This window comes from Cydia strobilella, chromosome 6, assembly GCF_947568885.1.
Source record: "Cydia strobilella chromosome 6, ilCydStro3.1, whole genome shotgun sequence".
Taxonomy (NCBI): domain Eukaryota; kingdom Metazoa; phylum Arthropoda; class Insecta; order Lepidoptera; family Tortricidae; genus Cydia; species Cydia strobilella.
This window is the reverse complement of record NC_086046.1, coordinates 12316649-12334492: the sequence shown is the minus strand read 5'-3', so window position 1 is coordinate 12334492 and position 17844 is coordinate 12316649. Positions and strand designations below refer to the sequence as shown.

Below are 17844 nucleotides of genomic sequence, written 5' to 3'. Positions count from 1 at the left end.
GGGGGGCATTTTTTAATCGTTTAAATATTTTTTATTTTTTAAATATTTGAGCGTTCTAAATTGAACAAATGCCCCCAAACGCGAAAACTAGCGTCATAAATTGGTATTCTTGTGTATGCACCTCAATTTTTTCAGTAATATCGGTCATAATCGGTGGTCGAAATCAGCGAGCCATATTGGCGTTTGCGTCCGCACCACCTGATTTCATCAGAAAATTTAATCAGATTGGCGAAAAATTGCTCCCGTCTGGACGGGCCTTAACTTTGTCCGGAAATCGCAAATAACTCTAATAGACAAAAAACTATAAACTATAAAAGACACGATCTCTGTGCATGCGCGCTCGATTCGCGGAGTAATTTTTAAATTACCTAAATTAATATTTAATTTTCCGGTCAGAGACCAGAAGCGGTCAGAGATCAGGGTGGGGCAACTGCCCCACCTTGCCCCACCGTGGCTACGCCCATGGTCGTAATCAACATAAAAACCTACTGTTAATGTAAGAATACGAAAAATATACATATTTCATATTTTATTACTTACGTCTTCATCATTATAACACGTCTATTTTTATATATATTGAATAATGAAAAACCGTTCTTAATAAGTTGTCTGAATGGAACGGAACGCCTGTCAACGAAGAGGCGTTTTTTCTTTCTGCTTTAAGTTTCCAAAGGCAACATTCGATATTGTTTTTATAAATGTACGATACACAAATAATCGTAATTAACGATATTTGGATAATAATATTACAATGTTTTAAATTTACAATTGTTTCTGTCTTATAGAACATGCATTAAAAAAAAAACTTTCATTGAAGTGGGTTCAATAATAATAACACCCAGCTAAAAAAACACCTCTTCATAATGTCAATGTCAATGATGTCACAGAATTAATAATATGACTTGACTTTTGACTTATGGTCCTATATCCCCTAGATGGGGCAGAGGGCATCCACAGTGCTCCGCCATCCCGTTCGGTCTTGAGCTTCGCGCTTCATTTCGCTCCACGTCTTGCCAATGGTCGCCGCCTCTGCGATGATCGTCCGCCGCCAGGATTGCTTAGGGCGACCACGTTTCCGCTTTCCTTGGGGATTCCAGTCTAGGGCTTGCCTCGGGATGTGATCCGGGTCCCTTCGGAGCGTGTGGCCGATCCAGTTCCACTTGCGGCGTTTGATCTGCTGGTCGATCGGAGTCTCACCGCAACGTTCCCACAGATCTACGTTGGATATTCTCTCGGGCCAGTATACACCGAGGATACGGCGAAGACAGCGGTTGATGAAGACTTGGAGCTGACGCGAGATGTTGTTAGTGACCTTCCACGTCTCACATCCGTACAGCAATACGGTTCTCACGTTGGACCGGAATATCTTGAGCTTAACTCTCCTAGTCAGTTTCCGCGATTGCCATACCGGACGGAGCTGTGCGAAGAATTAATAATATAAAAGTTTCGAATTCCTTACTTGTTGTTTTTCTTATTTTTTCGCAACTGTATTAAAAAACGTCGTTCGATACACGAGCGGAAATGTCATTCTTCACTCGTCCCGAGTCTTGAGTTATCTCGGTACTCGTGAAGTGATGACATACTTTCCGCACTAGCATCGAAATGTACTATTAACAGTCAAGACTAATCGAGTGCTATCGTGTGAAGGACGTGTCACACCTTTCTCAATATACATGATTTACTTATCTTTCTAATTAGGTATTGGTAATGGGTTTTTTCAAACAACGTTTTGTAATTGTTATTTGACTTATGCCTAGAAACTAAACAAAAATCTAGATAAAGTTTGCTCTTAAATTTATAAAGATTATAATATAACCCTTTGAACACCATGCCTATTATATAAAACGCGCCAACCTAAACCGACTAAACCGAAGGTAAATATCACACAGCAAACGTGCGCGTCTGTCTTTGGCACTGACCTCAAGACACAATACCATAGCATAGAGCAACTAGAAAAAAGTCCATCGACTCCTATTCCTTATAACAGTATAGATAATCCGCTATTTTTCAAATCAAAAATAAACAGAGTTGTCTTACTATCTTCGGGCACCGGCGCGCAGGGACTCTCCGGCAAGAGGATCCCTTTCTGCACCAGCTCATCTCTATTTGCTCGGACGGATATCTTCCTTTCTAAAGCTGCAAAGAAGAAAGATCACAATTAATAACAAAGTAAAATCTTTAAGAGGCCGATGTCGATTTTAGTCGCAAAAATGTAAAATTGATAGATTTAGTCGGTGAAATTGTACACCTTTACAAACCAGTATTAGCGCATCACCTTTTATCAGATCAATTTGTTGAAAACAGACTCACTAAATTAGTAATGTTTGCTTTTCTGATGGACGTTTAGGTAAACGCGCGTAAAGCACTGATTTTGTCGCTATTATTTGTAAATTTCGTAAAGTTTGGACGGCTAAACATGGTAATTTTGTATTACACATATCCTGTACTTGACGTTTATCAGACTACATTTTTATTATTATGACTTTGAACTAGTGTAAATGAAAGTTAGACGAAATCAATTTTCTCCAGAAATTACTTCAAAACAAGTGACAATTTCTCTGAAAATCGGCTTAATTTCAACGTAATTTTGATACTTAAACAATCTACAACATTTGTTGAAACTATTTTTATACATTAATTTGTATAATTTACCACCATAAATTTTTGATGAATTTTTAAAAACTGCCCCTTCTTTTCATATATTACCGGTGACGCACGCTTGCGACCTCATTATTAAAAGGCAAGATGAGAAGACGTGCTAATAGAAACCAATACTTGTTATTTAGATATTACGTAACAAAACGTGTATAATTTCAACGACTAAATCTATCAATTTAAAATTTTTGCTCCAAAATCGACTACGGCCTCTTAAAATAATTAGCGTTATTCATTATACAATCAATGATTTTAAGCCGTAGAAGTAATACATGTTCTGTCATGTTAAAGACGAGAAAAACTGTGTTTGCCTTCGCCATAATGTTTTTGTAAATGAGTTTATTTGTGTCTTTCCATGGAAGAAGGGTCCTTGAAGATGCTCATTTTTAGTTACGCAAATATCAACGTTTTTGTAAAATACTTCAAAACTATAACTTTCTTCTTTATGCGTAATAATAAAATGTAGGAATAGACGTGTCTTTCTAGCTTAGTTTCACTCGTATACGTTAAGTATTTCTATGCTAAATTGCGAACAAAAATCATGTTTGGATTATTCTTTATGAATATTTTGCTATCTTTAACATATTAAGTCTGTGGTTAAAGATATTTAAGGGGCTCCCTGGCGCCAATGACCTCCGATCGGATTCCCATAGGGACCCTATTACTAAGACTCCGCTGTCCGTCTTTCTGTCACCAGGCTGTATCAGTTGAAATTTTCACAGATGATGTATTTCTGTTGCAGCTATAACAACAAATACTAAAAAAGTACGGAACCCTCGGTAGGCGAGTCCGACTCGCACTTGTCCGGTTTTTGTAGCTTATCATTTTAACAGCAACGGCTTTAAGCAATATAGTATCCCATATTTATTTCAAAGGTCGTTGTCTTCGAGATATTAGGCATCAACGTGGAAAAATTTTAGGCCAAAACTGGTTTTTTGACCATAACTTTTGTGTTAATTAGTTTAAAATTAAAATTTAGAGACGTCAAAGACGAACCCAAATATGTAGATTTCGTATATGTAAGATCCTTTACAGCAATCAAGTTACGAAAAAGTGTTTTTAGGACAATGTTTAAAAAAATAAGTATGAAACTATTTCAAAATCCGGCTGACAAGAATGGAGATAAAAGATTGAAGAACCGATAGCCGTTTGTCTTTTAATTCTATCTATTGTGCAAATGTAGGAGTAACGATTCTAAACTTGTCAAAAACCGCGGGGAGCCCTTAAATTAATAAGTTAGGATAGAAAAAAAAAACCAAGAATTTAAGAAATCGACATTTTTATTTAAGCGAGAAAATGTATATTTTCACTTAAGTTTGTGATTTGTGATGTGACACCTTTGTGATCGATGTTTAGACTGATTAAACGTAATTTATAGCACACTTCGATAAATTGTGAAAGAAGTGTGTAAACTTAAGAGAAAATGTAAATGATGTGGTTAAAAATAAAAATGTTGATTTCTTAAATTCTTGGTTCTTATTTCTATCCTAACTTGTTAATTAAAATATATTCAACCATATGTTAAAGATAGCAAAATATTGAAAAATAATCCACACAAAGATTTATTTCCTTGTTCCATGGTTTCGACGACTTGCAGTAATCAAAGCCTAATTTTTCACAATCTCTACATGATATTGAAATAAACATTGGTATACTTTAAGATACATAATCAATCATCATCTATGTAACTTCCAACGGGAACATAGTTAAAATGCGTTTCAAACTTATTTTAACTTTTTCTCAAAAACGCGGTTTTAGCATGTGTAAGGTTTGATGATTTAAAAAAAGTATGGTACTTGGGGACATGTTTTTTTTATTAGGTAGATTATATAACGTAGATCCATGCTTAACTCCATATCGAGCATAAGGACCCTTTGTCCATGGAACGTCACATTTTAATTAATGGCTAGCTGAAATGGCTCTTACTTATTTCATTGTATGAAATCACGTAGACTTAAATTTAATATGGAACTAAATGGCTGTGAAAAATAATTACTGAGCCACACAAAACCCGTTCCCGCGGTTATGATTCAGTGAGTATAGATAAATAAACCGCCCTCTGAGTTTTCATATAAATGCTTTAGCAAGGTTGGAGGAGCTTACGTTACCGAGCGCCGAGAATCTGGACTTGAATCTGCTCTACCGATACCGGCGACTATCCTAGTCTGTTGGTCCACACTAGCAGGCCTTTCTGTTACTGTATTTAATAACATAATAACATTGCAATATCAACTTACTTCTAGAGGCTGCTTCAAACTTCTCAGACTTCTTTTTCCGTTTCCACTTCCATGGTTTGAAGAGCCTACCGAGGGCTGAGAACTTGGACTTGGTCCGCTCCACCGGCGGCGTTCGCGCGCCCGACCCCAGGCTGTTGGTGCGCACCGTTGTGCCATTTTGTTTCTTGGCTGCAAGCAATAACAGAGGATATTTTTTAATGTAGACGAGTTTCTAAAGGATTGATCGCTTATTAGTTAAAATCGAAAAGTCTACGTGTCGCCATTAAAATAATACTTATGTATTTATTGTGCTTTAAATTTATTCTCAATAATTGAATTATGTAACCACCAGAGAGCGGATCAGCTACACGCTAATAACGCGAATTAAAAATTGCCTACTCCAGAGCACACAGTCGCTGTGGCCGAAATCGGTCAAGAGAGCATCATCATCATGTAATTAAATGATACTGATAAATAAAATTATTTTGTAAAATAAATAACTTGATGGCACTGGTACCGTTCAGGCCGTATCCATCAATAATGTTCACGTTAGGCAAACTTTTGCAGTTGTTTGACTATATAGTACATTAAAAAAATCTCATTCCCTACCCATAACTGTGCCCTACATGGTGTCATGTTGTACACAATTCTATGTTAAGTATAGGTTAAGATACAATGTGATATGCAATAAAGATTATGAGTATAACTCCCATATGGGTTTAGTTACATTCTTTAGCACTACCAAAGCGTATTATACTTATTTAACCTGGTAGGTACATACTTAAAGCAGACTTAATGTAATTAAGCACAGTTGACGAATTTATTTGTTTTCTAATGTATACGGAGGGACTATTCCCTTCAATAATGATATATTATGACTTTTTCGGTATTTTACATGGTTAGAAATAGAGAAAAAATAATTTCTGCTTGGAGAAAACCTTTAAACCTAGTCAGCGGTAATCTGTATTTGGAACAGCAGTTTATATTATATACCGGCAAACTTGTCAATATCTAACACTACAATTCTATAAATGTTAAGAAAAAAGCATGAATGATAAATAAAGTCTACATTTCCAAAGACATTTAAGCATGGTACCTACTTAACGACCTATCACCCACCTAATAAAGAGAACGGAATTTTATCGATCAAACTACTCCAACATGCTTGAAAAGAGCGCTGTCCTTGCATATTCGCATAGTAGAATCGTTTTGTAAATAACTATTACCTAAATGATATGTAACTACAGTTAAATAATTACTTAATTATTATTTTTTTACGTGCTAAATTTTCCCAAGTTACTAAACTATGAAGCGTAATTTCAATGTCATTAACAATTAAAAAAACTAAAAGAATGCGCTCGTCAACACCTAATACATAATGGCAACACCTACACCGCTTACGTACTTACAATATACCTCCTCATACATACCTACATTGACAGAATAAATGGCCCCATTATGTCAAGAGCCTATTGTCAAAGGCTGTCTGTACCCATCACAATAACAACGGGAACATACAAAAGAGAAAACTTTAACATTACCTATAGTACAATTATATATCTACAGTTTGGGGACGTTGATTTATAAATCAGTATAATGAGTACAGGCGAAACAGGATAAACCGACGAAAGTTTAGGGTCAGGTCATGCATAAAACAAAACACGGTACAATTACTTATTTAATATTCAAGTAACATCTTCAGTCTTATAGCGAAGTGCACAGTTTTCGTCCCAATGTTAGATGATTCTTGGATCCCTTATATTAAGAATTACGGTTTTAGTACAGTGGAATCGTCGAGGGCGTACGGCTGACAAGATGGCGACGTCTATAATAAATATAATCAACTATCAGATTGACATTTGTTTCCCACTAAAAAAAAATGCAATCGTAAACAACATACTTGGCTATCTGATGACATTTTTAATGCAAAATTATTACTTTTTGACATGATTAAAATAAGCAATGTATTTCCTTATGACGAACGTTTAAGCCATATTATTTCGACTGCGCACAAAAAATATAGTGAGCTGGTAAGACAGAGTAAATACGATCACTATAATAATATCATTGCAAAGAGCCAAAATGCCTAAAAATCTATGTGGCAAATTGTTAATAAAGAGCGGGGTCAAACGTCACTCCGCTCTCAGTCTGATTTTACAGATATCGTCGTTAACTCGAGCGGTGCAGGGTTTGGGTCCAAGCAGGCTGCGGCGAGCGCTATGAATCAACGGTTCGCGTGCGCGGCGGCGGCGTGCGGTGCGCCGAAAGCCGACTTGCCGCGAGTGCGAGTTGCGCTAAACCTTGCTCGTGCGCCCGCTGATCGCAGCTTTCGCATGCGGCCGTTCTCTGCAGAAGAGGTTTTTCATATGATAACTAGAGTTATTCCACATAAAACTACGAAAGACCTCTACGGGATTTCCAAGGAGCTTTTATACATCGCCGCGGCTCCCGTCACCAGTGCTGGCGGGTCTGTATAATCAATGTATCATTGAGGGTGTGTTTCCCTCCCCCTGGAAAGTGAGTAAAATCTCCCCTCTTTTCAAGGGGAAGTGAAAAAGAGAAGACATTGACTCCTATAGACCCGTCTCCATTATACCGGCGGTGGCAAAAGTGTTCGAGAACGGCCTTAGTTCGCGCTTAACGGAGTTTTTGACTGCAACCGGTATCCTGTCCGAGCGTCAATACGCCTACCGCGCGGGCCGCTCGACATGTGGGATGACGCGCGAGCTGGTGCGCCGTGTAATGGATGCTCGCGAACGTGGCCAGCAGGTCGCAGTGTTATGCTGAGACTTATCGAAGGCTTTCGATGTTGCTGACCACGGCGTCCTCGCCATTAAACTACGCAATTATGGGATCGAAGGCAAGGCGCACGCACTCGTATGCGATATGCTGCGCGGGCGGTCACAGGTGGTGGTTTCAGACGGAGGTAGAGTGAGATCAGAGCCTATATTTACGACAATGGGCGTTGCTCAGGGGTCGTCGGTATCCAATATACTTTTCTCGTTGCTTCTCAACGATCTTCCAGAAGCCATAGTGGAGGGAGAAGTATATATGTATGCCGACGATGTAGCCGTGGTAGTGTGTGCACCTGACATTGACAGACTCGAGCGGTGTTTGAATAAAGTCGCAAACCAGGTGTCGCAATACTTCCGGAGCAATGGCCTGGTACTAAATCTCAACAAGACCCATTTTCTTCACTTCTATCTCGGGGGTCGGGAAGAAACCTTGGAGTGTTTGTGGATGGTACCTAAGTTGGTCAGGTTCAGACTACCACATTCCTGGGTTTTGAACTGGACAGAGGGCTGCAGTGGGAATCGCTCATAGGCAGAGTGTGTAACAAGCTAGCGAGCGCCTGCTTTGCCCTGCGCCGTCTAGCGAGAGTGGTGCCCAGAAATGTGGTACGGTCATGTTACTTTGCCACTGTACACTCGCTCCTACAATATGGCGCAGAGCTGTGGGGTCGCGCTGCCGAATGGGAGCGCGTCTTTCGCATGCAAAAGAGAGCCGTCCGAGCGATTGTGCAGGTGAGTCAAAGCACCCCCGCAAGACCTTACTTTAAGAATCTTCGGATACTTATTCTGCCCTCCCTTGTGATATTCCTAGCTAGCTATTGGTAGCTACATACGTACGAAGTCACCTTGACAAATACTCAAGAGGAGTGGATATCCATGGGCGAAACCTACGAAACGCCCAAAAACTCGTGGGCGTCAGGCATAAATTGGCGAAATCCGCAAAACTGACACATATAATGGGACCGGCGGTTTACAACCGACTGCCACCACAGCCACACGTCACAGAAGCGCCGTCACTAAACAATTTTAAATCCAGGCTTAAACGGTGGCTTATCGAGCACACTTTCTACAGTTTTGCAGTTTTTATTAAATAAGTAATTACCTAAGGTTATTGTAGGTACCTATATTGCTGAGATTGATGTTTTTGTTTATACATACTTATATGACGATCCTTATTGGGAGAGAAAATTATTTTAATTTATTTTGTATTTTTTAGTATGTAATGTTTGACGATCATGATGATAAGAAGATAAGCATAATTTTGACATTGATGCAAATTTATAGTGTAATTTTTATCCTGAAATAAATAAATCTAAATCTATACTTTTATTTGACATGTATATTGATAAAGCAAATTTTATTTTAATTGTAAATTTTTATTTTTTTATTTTGAATGTAATTATTGTATTTATAATGCTAATTTTATTGTAATTGTTATTTTTTTATTAAATTTTTAATGTAATTATAAAAACCGACATGTAATATGTGTTCAGCGGTGAGGTGGAATGGCTGGTTCAGTAAGGCGAGGAAGAAAAGCCCGTCTTGATGGTCACACGGTCTTGGACTTGCCAACAATATGAATTATTATGAAAATACAAATATGAATATGAAACACTTCCAATTAAAATGAAATATTCCCCTAGGAAATTTTACTCTCATCATAACCGTCAAGAAAAAAACGGGCAAGTGTATTTACGGTGTCATTCCATCATGTTTCAAATAAAATAATAGAAAGGTTCAAAGTGTACACCCACCCGCAGCGAGGGAAGCACTTCCATATTTGGGACCATTCCAGTTTTTTACCTGCCCGAAATGCCAGGATGGTTCGAGACAGGTAAAAGAGTTGAACGCGTCGAACTCAAGCAACCGTGTGTGCAATGATACAATAAAATCGATCATTGTTTGAACTGTGATAGACACTAGACAGTATAACACCAGAACCCATTCAATTAAGAGAAGGGATCCTCGTTACGTTTGTAGAACTAAATGAAAACCAGATGTTTGCTTCATGGGACACGTAGGTATGTCCTTCGATATAATTGAAACACTTGTAATAAAATCATGTACATATAAACTCGAATTTCTATGGAGAATGGATTCACGCCAAGTCAGTCAGTCATGCATAACTAAACGTTGTATTTACTAACACCAATCTACTACTAAATAACAGATCGGTTGGAGAAATTTAGGGCAATCAGACTGTCATAAAAGTATCAGGAAAAAACCGGCCAAGTGCAAGTCGGACCCGCGCACGAAGGGTTCCGCACCATTACGCAAAAAACGGCAAGAAAATCACGTTTAAATATTTATTTTATTCTGTTTTTAGTATTTGTTATTATAGCAGCAACAGAAATATGTACATCATCTGTGAGACGGATAGACAGACAGACGGACAGCGGAGTCCCGTAGGATCCTGTTTTTACCCTTGGGGTACAGAAACCTAATAAAGGCTTACAAAGTTTTTATATTAGACTAATAGTAGATTGTTAACCAAGGGATGAAAGGCACTCATTACTGCCGAGGCTGAAATGATGCCTTTCACCCGAGTCAAACACTACTTTTCAATCAAAATACATGTGTTTTTTTAACACACAACAACAAATAACTATTAAACACACTCGGGAATAATCATCACGTTATGAGTAGGGGAAACTGATGTTGTACCTTGGAGCTAGTTTTACCTCGGACAGATGGCAATATATCCACATTGCCACAGTTATTGAAATATTTCATTTATATTATTTGAAACGTTATTATTAAGTATGAAAAACAAGCTTCAGGGCATTTCTATTCAAGGTTGTACCAAAAATGTTTGTTAGAGTTTTGAATGATTCACGGTTAGTTTCACCAGACTTATATTGACCGGGATATAGACCGTGATTACCTTTTGTATTATTTATGAGTTCCCGATATTTCGACGAAGTTACATGCATCATGTTCACGGGTGCATGACTGAAGATAGCGGGTGGGTGTCAAAGTTGTGTAGACAGCGCTCGATCTACCCTCATTCTTGCGCGTCGGCTGCGTTCGCTTTCAACGTTACCATCGGTCGCATTCACACTTGTTGGTCCGGTCGTGTTCACACTCGTTGGTCTGTCCAAACACACTACACTCACGGTGTCACTACGCGTGTTTGATTCGGTTATCACCCAAATATCGGGAACTCATAAATAATACAAAAGGTAATCACGGTCTATATCCCGGTCAAAAATGTCTGGCAAAAATGTTTGTGTTTAAATTGGGAATTTTTATATCATCTCTACTGAGAATCACGAGCTTTTTCCATTTTTTACTGAGAAAAACAGTGTCCCCAAAATTTTTGGTCCGTTTGGTTACGGTTTTATATACAACCCTATATGACCGTAACAAAACGGACCAAAAAAAATTGTATGAAGTTTTAGGGACACTTTTTTTCTCGTACTATGATCGAAAGAGCTCGTGATTCTGAGTAGAAAAAGAATAAAAATTCCAAAATCTACAATGGAACTTGGGGGTACAACTTTAAATAGAAATGCCTATTAACGAAACTTGAGAGCGGCCGGTAACTCAAAAAAAAATTAAAATATAAATAATTTTATAATTTATTGGTAATGATTGTCATGTTATCATTATTATTTTATTACTTTGAAAGAATCTTATTTTATAATACAAGAAATATAAAAAATTAGAAACTAAAACCCGTTCTGAGCCATGCCGGGTCCAAAGGTCCCCATCACACTAGCAGCGTCACCCCGCTGTATGGCGATGGAGACCTGTTGGACAAGCCATGACTCAGAACGGGGGTCACTCCCTTTCTCTCTGAGGCGCTTGCCAAGCTCTCGGAAGAGCTCACGCGCCTCCCGCCCCCAGGGCCCGGCAGTCTCGACGGCGACGGGCACGAAGTCATAGGTGGCTTCCAAAGCAGAGTATTTGAGGCGCTTGCTTTTGGCGGCAGTCTCTGCCGCTGAGCCTGCCGACTTAGCAGTGTGTCCTACATGGGATGCAGCAAATGTACTCACACAGGTTGCATCCCATATAAGAGAAATATAAATTGTGCTATGAAAAGTCAGTATTTCTAACTTCACATCAAGAATGATTATTTCATGTTTTGATAATAAGTAGATATTAAAACTTAATATAATAGGTTGAAGTTAAGTTAATTAGCTACTTGATGGTAGGATCATTTCAGCCTAATCTTAATTGGAACTGCTATTACGAAGCTTACTTGCCCAAAAAGTTGCTTTGTTGTACCTCGGACACCGAAAATATGTAGATATTAAATATGTAGACTGAAAATACTTTTTTTTAACTTAAGTTTTCATATTTACCTTATTTCTAATTATTAGTTATCTGCCATTGTAAGTTACCAAGTAATCGATCTTAGAATGGATCCCTAAAATGTTTTAGGCAAAAATAAAAAATAACCATTGCCAAGTATATTTTTCTAAGGTAATTTGAAAATATGCTATAAAATATCTGTGATTTCATATATAAATATTATTTCTATGATTATATTATAAATCTTGTAATTAAAATTATCATGTCCGAGGTACAACGGGAAATGACCAAGGTTACATCAGGGGTGTTGTTCCTTTCGTCAACGTATCCCATCAAAATAAATAACCCAATCTTTAAATTGTATATCGTAGATAGTTCATTAATGTATCTTATGATACTCGGATAAACAATAATTCTGCAGCCTTTAGTTTTGTTTTCTAAAAATCATAAAAGAAAAAACTGTCCGAGGTAGAACAGGTTACCCTACACGGCATAATTTCGTTATAGTATCGGTACTCGGGCTACGTGCATTCTCATTGGATTAACCTAAATACTAAGTCAGCACTATAGTCTTAGTCGGACAAAGAATTCATCCCTTACAGACATAATTATACGAAACATACTTAAGTACAAGAGCAAGTGGAACTAAAGAAAGAATTAATGAATTCGACCTTGCCATCGTTGTTTAACGTACCTATTTAACAGTAATTGAAACGAATAAACTATGGGTATAAATGAATTACTGGACGATTTAGAAAACTATCTCATTACATTAGGAACACAATGCGTATCACGCATTATTTCTAATATCGATAATATCGCTCGTTAATGTAAAATTATAAGAATCTACATTGTGATATAAAAAAAATACTAGTCTAGAAACTTTCGCGATAACTGTCGCGTACAAATTAAACCCGTAATAAAACCAAGTTGAAGGTTGGTGACGCGTTAGAGGCAGGTTACGGTACCAAAACCCCGTAATTGCGTAGATAAGAAATGAGTCATGCAGGTGTCTCGCAGCCCAAGCGAGCTTGATCGATGAGGCAGCACCGACAGTCCACATAACATCTTCTAGTGTAAGTTGAGCTCAAGATGCGTAACCACAATACTTAAATCGTAGATCAGCATCGCACTGTTTTGTTTTGTAGGTGCGACAGCACTGGCTCACTGTCAGCTCACAAAACATTTTCATCTCAAGTTTAACCTGATCTAAAGAGATACAACAACTATTTTAAGTCAGAGTCAGAGAAGACTAAGTGTGATGAACAACGTCGTCCTCGACAAACCGCTATTCATGTGCCATCACGACTCAATAGGCGTATTGTGCGAATGTACCACCAAATTATTCTTTAGGATTGACGAGATCCTTATCATTACAGGCTTGGATTCAAGTTTAGCTTGAAGGAACGTTCCGGGAGCGCTGACTTTTGCACTACATAAGTTATGTTAAATCGTTAAGATGCCTGAATACAGAGTACCTAGTGGAAATATGTTAATAATTAATGCGAATTCTCAGAAGTAACTGACAGTACTGTATTTAATAGTTTTAAATTGGCTGTTATATTCTTGAAGAGTACGCCTAGAAAACACAAAAACGTGTCACCAATGTGTCAAGCCGTAACTAAATAAATACAAGGTAAGCAAGAAAAATGTGAAAAACTTTGTGAAAAAAATTATTAGGAAAAAGTAGGTTACGAGTAATAAGTATACTATGTAACATTAGACAAACACGCTTAAAAATTCTTCGCTGTACTCCCTTTTTGGCGAAAATTGTATTGAAGAATTTCACTTGGCAACCAATCGTTACCAAATAATTATTTCGCAACCATTTCATTTCCCAACCCCATAGTTGCGAAATGAAAATGACGTACTAGGTTGGGTTAGGTTAGGTTGGATTATGTAAACTTGGGAAATGAAATTCGCCCAAATAAAACTTTGGCGAAAAGTTGGTTGCCAAGTGAAATTCTGCACTACAATTTTCAGCGAAAAGGCAGAGAACCGTTTTCTTCACATCAAGCACAGGTAGATCCTATAGTATAATAGTTGGCAATAACAGTGAAGAATGCGTTCTACGTGCATTATGATTCATAGTAAAGTAGGTACTATATTGCATAACAAGATTATTTAAACAGTAATAATTAGTATGCTCCCCTCGTAGCGTATGAGTAGACTTAAGTCTTAAGGGAGAACAAAGCTAATACCACACCTGCTTAAAATCAAATAGAGGCATACACGAGTTAATTTTATATAATACATAATAATGGAGGTAATGTTTTCAGTACTTTTCAGGCAAACGGTGTGGTGTCATTGGTTCGGTTGCCAATAGGACCACTTTTCGTTTCATCAAAGATAGATATACCTATATAACTCCGTAATAGATGGATACAGTCTAAGGAAAAAACGTGCCTTGACAATCAAGAAAATGTGATTCTCGATCAGATTGCGCCACTACCTTTGGCCTACTCTCGGATAGATGGCGTTGACGGTTTCGTTTGTTATTTAACAATTTTAACGCATATCAGTGAAAGAACATGGGTCAAAATAATATAAAAATAATTAATGCAAATAAAAAAAAAACATTATCCATATATAAAAACATTTTATGGTATTTTTATACATCTTCATTTTTAGTTTTAATCGTGTGTCGATAGATGGCAGTGAATTTACTGTGGCTACAAAATTTACTATGTACTGTCATAGTACTGTAGACGTTTGAAACCGTCAACGCCATTTATCCGAGAGTAGGCCAAAGGTAGTGGCGCCATCTGATCGAGAATCACATTTTCTTGATTGTCGAGGCACGTTTTTTCCTTAGACTGTATCCTATGTATTATATCCTCTTTGGTTTCATCTTTACGACAGTTTATTTATTTTAATTTAAAAAAATACTCTCAGACCAATTTTGTCAAAATAATTTAATAATTAGTACGAATAATTAATCAATCCATAACAAGTAAGAGGTCGATGACTCCATTAAGATTTGCACATGGGCTTGGGTGTAGAAGTACAAAAAACGGTATTGTCATAAAAGGGCATTGAACACAGCAATAATCAATATGAGATCATCATGTGAATAATACGAGATAATAAAATAATGCGCATAACATTACAAGATACCTACACGAGATAACTTACTTGTATACAGCAATTTATTTTCAATAAGAACCTACATTGGCTGATTATGTTGTGGTTTAATTCGTTTAATTAGTAAAGTTCAAGCTTAGTATATTTACTCAAGAGCAATGGTAATTTCTATGTAAAGTGCTCTGTTTTCAAAAGAAATACACACTCAAAAGTCATAAATATTGGCAGGGAAACTGACATTTCATTGCATGTGTAACGCTTCATGAAAAGTGCATGCTTAATAAATATCGATCGTTGTCCCGTATATTAGGTATAAATGGTATAATGTTACTAGCATCATTAACCGTTTCAAGCAAGGAATTACTTGTCACTGTCTATACAAACATATTTAGATAATGATAATAAAACCATATTTTAATTTGTACATTAATTAATGTACCGTCTATTTTTGCAAGACGATAAGATGAAGATAGTGAAAGTACGGAGCATAGCTCTACATAAAACACGCTGTAAGCTATGAATGGTGGAAATCCGTATTTTCGCTTTCGCGTACATAGTTGTTTAGCTAGTATGGTGTAGACGTGGGAAAACGACGTGGGAAGACAATAATTGGAAATTAAGATAGGGAGGAGTTATTAGCTATGATCAGCGAAGTTGTACGGGTTAAACAGTCAGCATCAATAGTAGCGGATGAAATAACGCACCAAAAGCATCTGCCACCCTGGAAAACTTTTCCAAACAATAATGTCGGCGGTCGATTGTAAAATCCGATATCAAGAATTTCGTAGGCATATCATGAAACGCCGAAATTTCATGATTTGACTAAATCTTGCCCAGGCATATCATGAATTCATGATGCGCCTTTTAAATAATACGGCAGATCGATGAGAGCAACATAGTCGTTGATATTCCTAGCAACATCTCGTATACCAAGCCCATCGTAAAATACACGAATTAGTGGTAAAATACTTGCAAATTATTGATGGTGTCAGCTGTGTTTACCATGCGGGAAACATGTAGCGTCACTAAAGAAAACAATCTTGAACGCATAATAATGTCACTTTCGTTTGACAGTTTTGTTGTAAGATTATATTCAATCAATAATAATATTTATATGTATGTACAGGTATTTTACTAATTTTATTAGATAAACTACCCAAATTACCAAATTTTTATCAATAAAATTCTTTTCATTGGCTGAAACTTAACACGCCCTACTTATTCCATATGCCGAAACGTTCATAAGAATAAGTACGCCTTTGTACAGGGTGGGCCAGTGATAAATGCATTAAAAAAAAACACAATTTTTATGTTTTTAAATAAAAAATATAATTCGAATTTGGGATAAAGAAATAAATTTTACGTTTTAAAAATTAAATCATCAAGATGTCGTCCGTAGCGGTTGCGGCACTCTTCCAGTCTTGCTTGTAAATCTTGAAAGACTTTCGTTAGAAGTTGCGGAGATATTGATTGGATTTCTTGACGAATATTCTCCTTTAATTCTGCTGTGGTTGTCGGATTATTGGAGTACACTTTACTCTTCAAGTAACCCCACAAAAAGAAGTCTGCCGAAGTTAAGTCGGGGCTCCTGGGAGGCCAAGCAATGTCACCTCGCCTCGATATCAATTTTTGAGGAAACATTTCACGCAAAACTTCCAGGGTCACGTTACTTGTATGGCAGCATAACTTCTTGCTGAAACCATGTGTTGTTGTTATAACCATACGATTCGTGAAGTTTCGGAGCCAGGAAATCTCTTAACACGAGACTTAGTCTTTCAAAATTTACAAGCAAGACTGGAAGAGTGCCGCAACCGCTACGGACGACATCTTGATGATTTAATTTTTAAAACGTAAAATTTATTTCTTTATCCCAAATTATAATTATAATTTTTATTTACAATAATAACAATATAAATAATTTAAGTTTAGTTGCTTAAGATAGTATTAAGTACTAACATGTATGGACCATTATGAAGTCTGAAATAAACGAATTTTATTGTAATTTTATTTTTATTTTTTGATTTATTTAAAAACATAAAAATTGTTTATTTATTTTTAAATGCATTTATCACTGGCCCACCCTGTATATTTTATATGTTTATTTTTATGTTTTGTTTCATTGTATTTTAATTTAACATGTCTTATGTACAATAAAGTACATACGTCGGTAGGCTAATCGTCAAACGATGAGGTTGAACAATATGGCGGATGGTCACTAGTCAAATAATAAAATGGCGTTTCATGATATGTGTAGGAATTTTATGATCTGGCGGATTATATTATCGGCCGCCGACATATCTTGACAGTTCGCGTTCATTCATAAAAGTAGTTTTGTATCTGTCGCAGTCTAATTGTTCTTCGTGATTGAGAATAGCAGATACTTTTGACGCTTCGTCTGATCCGCTACATTTGATGTTGACTGTACATTCCGTGTGTGTGTTGTAGAGTTATACATTTATATCATTAGATATAAAAACTGCATTCACCTACCTATGTTATACAGGTTCAGACATGAGACTAATCCAATAGGGAATATTACGCGAAACTCTGCGTAGGTGGCGCTACTACCACAATCAGAGGGTCTATCGCGAAACAAGAAAATCGAAATTTCGTTATCTAACATCTCTGTCACTCTTGCATATTCGAGCGATAAAGAGACAGATAGCAAAATTTCGGATTCGCGTTTCCCGGTAAACAAACCGCCTTGATGCATCAATGTCATATTTATCTCTGAAAACATGTCAAAAACCTGTTAAAGGTACAGTATGTATAAGTTACTCTATGGTTTACTAAAAAGGCTAGTGCTGCACTCTGGCAGAACATTGCAGTAATATCCCCTA

At 37.0% G+C, this 17844-nt stretch overlaps 1 protein-coding gene across 8 annotated transcripts in view; it reads right to left on the bottom strand.

Moving 5' to 3' along the window:
• LOC134742467 (phosphatase and actin regulator 4) overlaps positions 1 to 17844 on the bottom strand; it is a 91715-nt gene that overhangs the window by 51609 nt on the left and 22262 nt on the right. For all 8 annotated transcript variants that reach the window (XM_063675648.1, XM_063675650.1, XM_063675651.1 and 5 more), the window contains 2 exons: positions 4893 to 5060; positions 2038 to 2136 (listed from right to left, as the gene is read on the bottom strand). In XM_063675648.1, the coding sequence (XP_063531718.1) occupies positions 2038 to 2136; positions 4893 to 5060 (267 nt within the window). The remainder of the gene's footprint in view (positions 1 to 2037; positions 2137 to 4892; positions 5061 to 17844) is intronic.